Source organism: Silurus aristotelis (genome assembly GCF_946808225.1).
Source record: "Silurus aristotelis genome assembly, chromosome: 5".
In the NCBI taxonomy this organism is placed as follows: Eukaryota; Metazoa; Chordata; class Actinopteri; order Siluriformes; family Siluridae; genus Silurus; species Silurus aristotelis.
This window is the reverse complement of record NC_139578.1, coordinates 377,242-382,241: the sequence shown is the minus strand read 5'-3', so window position 1 is coordinate 382,241 and position 5,000 is coordinate 377,242. Positions and strand designations below refer to the sequence as shown.

Sequence of the window (5,000 nt, the reverse complement as noted above, 5' to 3'; positions counted from 1 at the left end):
ACTCACCTTCTCACATCCTCCTCCTACTCACCTTCTGACATCCTCCTCCTCCTCACCTTCTCACATCCTCCTCCTCCTCACCTTCTCACATCCTCCTCCTCTACACCTTCTCACATCCCCCTCACACCTTCTCACATCCTCCTCATCTCACATCCTCCTCCTCCTCATCTTCTCACATCCTCCTCCCCTCATCTCACATCTTCCTCCTCACACCTTCTCACATCCTCCTTCTCCTTACCTTCTCACATCCTCCTCACCTTCTCACATCCTCCTTCTCCTCACCTTCTCACATCATCCTCCTTCTCACCTTCTCACCTGCTTTACTCTTCCTTTTACAGGTTGCCATGGCGACAGGACAGGTCCTCTTCCAGAGGTTTTTTTACTCCAAATCTTTCATCAAACACAACTTTGAGGTAAACCATAGACCCTGTAATTACATTATACCTCTCACACACACTGTACTAGTGACCCTGAGCTGTGTGTGTGTGTGTGTGTGTGTGTGTGTGTGTGTGTGTCAGATCATGGCAATGGCATGTGTGAATCTCGCCTCTAAGATTGAGGAGTGTCCGAGGAGAGTACGTGATGTCATCAACGTGTTCCATCACCTGAAGCAGGGAAGAAGAAAAAGGTTCATCATCATCTTAATTATATTAATCTTCATCCTCATGCTCCACTTAGTGTCAGTGGGAAACTGAAGCAATAACTGTGTGTGTGTGTGTGTGTGTGTGTGTGTGTGTGTGTTAGGAGTGCTCCACTGTACCTGGATCAGAATTACATCAACACTAAGAACCAGGTGATCAAAGCTGAACGTCGTGTGCTGAAGGAGCTCGGCTTCTGCGTTCATGTCAAACACCCACACAAGGTACCATCCCAGAGAACAGGTTCTCTCACACAGCAGGAACCTTCACTACTGTTCCAAGTTCTGATGGGCTATTTTGTGTGTGTGTGTGTGTAGATGATTGTGATGTACCTGCAGGTGTTGGAGTGTGAGAAGAATCAGACTCTGGTGCAGACGGCCTGGTGGGTGGAGATCTGTGTAATTACACACACATTAATGCAGTGCTGGATGAAGGAGATGTTTAGATGTTACATCACACCTAAGTGTAGAGGAAACACCTCCAGGGAAAAAAATAAATCAGTGTTTTATTCATCCAGAAGATCCTGAGGAAGAAAACAGGAGCTCGGTGTAACGTGGTGTAACATCAACACATGCGGCCTGAGTCCAGATCAATAGATGTTTAGGGGGAAGGGGCGGAGCTTCCAGCTTTAATAAAGGTGTGTCGTTAATGAAGGGGTGGAGCTTTCAGGTGGTGTTAAAGACTCACCCAGCTGTGGATGGTTTCCAGGTGTTAGTTATGAGGATTAGGTTGGTGGACCCAGTGGACGTGTGAGGTCACGTGTAGAATAGTAACGGGTTGTACACAGGGTTCAGGAGTGTTCATGCTGCTTTACAGGAACTACATGAACGACGCACTCAGAACGGACGCATTCGTGAGGTTCGAACCGGAGACCATCGCGTGTGCCTGTATCTACCTGGCTGCTCGAGCTCTGCAGGTGAACACACACACACACACACACACACACACACACACACTCTCTAACTACTGTGAGATCTTTACACACATTGAGTAAAGACCAGAAATCCTAGTGACATGTATTGTGTGTGTGTGTGTGTGTGTGTGTGTGTGTGTGTGTGTGTGTGTGTGTGTGTGGTCAGATTCCTCTCCCTACGAAGCCACACTGGTTCCTCCTGTTTGGCGCGTCGGAGTCGGATATCAGGGAAATCTGCGTCAGCACGCTGAAGCTCTACGCCCTGAGTAAGGTGTGTTATTAATGAATCACACACACACACGCACACCTACCTATGCTGCAACCAAGGGGTGGGGCTTAGCAGTGGGTGGAACATGGTCACGCCCACTAACTCTTTGTGTAAGAGGGTGTGAATACATTTGTACACAAGTAGTATAGATCCAGATGTTCAGTGCACTCATACAGTACAGAACGATATGAACTTTCCAGAACACACACACACACACACACACACACACACATTTTACAATCCAGAAAATACACTTTATTACATTTATATGAATGATGTCTGTTCAGTAAGAGATGATCTTTCGTGTGTGTGTGCGTGTGTGTGTGTGTGTGTGTGTGTGTCACAGCCGGATGTTGCCGAGTTGGAGAAGGAGGTGGAGAAGAGAAAGGCACATCTGGAGGAGGAGAAGCTGAAGGTGAAGGGAGTGAACTACAGCCTGACTCCAGCTCTCAACCACACCAACACCTTCTCTCCTGCTTCTAAACCTGGTGTGTGTGTTGTGTGTGTGTGTGGTGTGTTGTGTTTATGGAACACCAGAAGTTTGTTTGATGTGTAATAAACACACACATTCCCGTGTGCTCAGGTTCTCCGGGGGAGATGAAGACAGAAGAAAACGGGAAACAGGTGAAAGAGGAGCAGCACCTGAAGTCCAGAAGCCCCATCAGCAGGTGTGTGTGTGTGTGTGTGTGTGTGTGTGTGTGTGTGTGTGTGTGTATAAGACCAGGATTTATAAATGTACTGTATACGTGTGTGTGTGTGTGTGTGTGTGTGTGTGTGTGTGTGTGTGTGTGTTCACAGTATGAAAACGGAGGAGAGTGGAGTTGTGCAGAATGGTCACACTGCCTCCAGGGGGCGCTCTGCATCCCCCTCCCCTCACACACGGTGGGTTCGGTTACCATGGAGAGGTTAGGGTGGGCGTGGTTATCTTCGGTCATTAATATGGGCCTGTTTTTCGCCTCAGTCGGAGTCACTCAGGAACCTACAGCTCTCCCGGCAGCCGCAGCCCATCACCACGGCAACGCCCAAGCCAAAGGTCACCGCAAGGTCGGCGGGATCAGAGCCACCATAGGGACGGAGGGAGCCGCTCCAGTAGCGACTCGCGGGGCCGTCACCGCGACGACGGGAAACGAAGGGTTGAGCACTGGGCGAGGAGAGACCGGGATCGGTCACGTGATCGTGAGAGGTCACATGCTCACGGGCATAAACACAAGAGCGGAACACGCTCGTCACATTCCCGCCACCGTAGGTGAACTTTGTTTCGCAGGATTCTGATTGGCTAATTTAGGGAACCAGTAAGAATATAGAAGAGGTGGGGTTTCGAACAGAAGACGGGATTTGATTGGCTGGAATCTACACCAGTCAGAACCTGCAGGATGTTCGCAGGCTCACAGCGCTATTGGCTAACATTTGTCTTACAGCTAACATTACAGATAGGGCTGGGAGATGTGACCACACACACACACACACACACACCACAACCAAATTGGCTGCCTATGTACCTAATCCATAACTCCACCCCTTGTGTATTTTCACTGGTTGTTATAGCCAATTAAAATCCTTTCAGCCTCGAGACTTGACTTCTGGTGGATGGAGCTTCGTTTTGAAATGTTACAGAGCCTATTGGAGGACGATGAGGACTTCCTGTCCTGTCCAGTGGCATGCTGGAAACGCAGGAGGCGGGGCTTAGTCATTACAGAGCTTCATATTGAAGAGCTGAATTTGTGCCTTTTTATATTCTTTTATCTGTCAGACTTGAAAATGCACACAAGTGTATCGAGGAAGTGTGTGTGTGTGTGTGTGTGTGTGTGTGTGTGTGTGAGAGAGAGCCTGATGTGTGGTGATGGAGCACAGCTGGATTTCTGCACTCTGTCCTTCACACTGCATCACTTTTACATCACATACATTGTTTGTACCTTTGATAAGGTTTTTTGTTTTAATAAAAAACGTTTCTCGCTCGAGTCAGAGCTGTGCAGTGTTGTGGGTTCTCCAGGTGTATACATGATGATGATGATGATGATGATGTCACTCAGCCTGGGTGGTGGTGCCGGTGGTGGTGGTGGTGATCCTGCGGATGTGTGTGTAAGACTTCCTGAGCGTGACGCTGCCGTGGTGGGAGACTCCCCGAGGCAGCACACACTCCTCCGTCAGCGTGTTCTTGTCCGGGTCCCAGCAGAGAACCGTGCCGATGACGGTGTTCTTGTCGTCCCTCCCTCCGGTAATGAAGAGTTTATTACAGCATGCTGAGAGACCGCAACTCGCTCGCTCACTGTCCAGCTGAGTGACCATCGTCCACACGTCCTTGCCTGGACTGTAGCTAAACAACGCCTTCATTGCCCCGCCTTCAGGCCGAGAAGGGGGAGGAGTCAGATGTCAGACAGGAAATGTCAGTAGGGGAAAGGAAGAGAGTGAGACAGATTTGTAATAAAGAGGGAGAAAAACAGCAGGAGTTGTAATAAACGAGTGAATGTGAGAGGCGGTTGCTTTACCCACGACGTAGATGACGTCTCTGAACGTTACGGCGTTGGTGCATTTCGCTTCCACAGGCATCGGGCTTTTTAACGTCCATTTATTGGTCGCTGTGTCGAAACACTGCAGGCTGTTGGTGGCGAGTTTCCCATTTGGTCCTCCTCCGATAACGAAGATGCAACTTTTGCAACTCGCGGCGGAAAATGAGCTGACTGCGAGGAGCAGAGGAGCCGCCTGAGGGGGACGAGCCAGATCAGTTATTCACACACTGACCTCTAAATGACCTTAACCTCAATCTGCTCAACACTATGAATCACCTCTGTCCAGCTGTTGTGAAAGGGATCATACACCTCCACGCTGCTGAGTCTCTGAGCCCCATCAAAGCCCCCCATGGCGTACACCTTCCCCCCCGACACCGCCATCTTGTGTCTCCATCGTCCCGTGCTCAGGTAGTCCACCTGGATCCACTTGTTGAGGGACGCGTTATACTTCCACACGTCGTGCTGCGTCTCTTTTCCACCTGAGGAACGAGGGGAGTTTAGAAACACATGGCAGGTTTAGATTGGAACACAGCCTGTTCTTTCTGCTCTCTGACCTGAGAGGTACACTTCGTTACGGAAGGTAACGCAAGCGAACTCCACCCACTTCCTGCTTTCGCTCTCAGACTCTGTGTCTGTGCCGGGAAGCTTGGCCACCTCCAGACGGCTCCTGCGCA

The 5,000-nt window shown here is 49.8% G+C and overlaps 2 protein-coding genes across 3 annotated transcripts in view; one reads left to right on the top strand and one right to left on the bottom strand.

The window, feature by feature from the left end:
* Positions 1–3,781, top strand: part of LOC310725687 (cyclin-L1-like) — a 7,177-nt gene extending 3,396 nt beyond the window's left edge. Inside the window, exons 2-11 of one of the 2 annotated variants that reach the window (XM_083540700.1) lie at positions 339–413; positions 519–628; positions 745–862; positions 956–1,020; positions 1,455–1,554; positions 1,718–1,822; positions 2,166–2,307; positions 2,403–2,487; positions 2,618–2,701; positions 2,781–3,781. In XM_083540700.1, coding sequence (XP_083396826.1) covers positions 339–413; positions 519–628; positions 745–862; positions 956–1,020; positions 1,455–1,554; positions 1,718–1,822; positions 2,166–2,307; positions 2,403–2,487; positions 2,618–2,701; positions 2,781–3,069 — 1,173 coding nt within the window. In that variant the 3' untranslated portion in view covers positions 3,070–3,781. Of the gene's footprint in view, positions 1–338; positions 414–518; positions 629–744; positions 863–955; positions 1,021–1,454; positions 1,555–1,717; positions 1,823–2,165; positions 2,308–2,402; positions 2,586–2,617; positions 2,708–2,780 lie in introns of those variants that run through there. The other variant, XM_083540701.1, reaches the window with a different exon arrangement.
* klhl6 (kelch-like family member 6) overlaps positions 2,052–5,000 on the bottom strand; it is an 11,111-nt gene continuing 8,162 nt past the window's right edge. The window contains exons 4-7 of the mRNA XM_083540697.1: positions 4,881–5,000; positions 4,603–4,805; positions 4,306–4,519; positions 2,052–4,158 (exon numbers count right to left, since the gene is read on the bottom strand). The exon at positions 4,881–5,000 is cut by the window's right edge and continues 118 nt beyond it. Of these exons, the coding sequence (XP_083396823.1) occupies positions 3,842–4,158; positions 4,306–4,519; positions 4,603–4,805; positions 4,881–5,000 (854 nt within the window). The 3' untranslated portion in view covers positions 2,052–3,841. The remainder of the gene's footprint in view (positions 4,159–4,305; positions 4,520–4,602; positions 4,806–4,880) is intronic.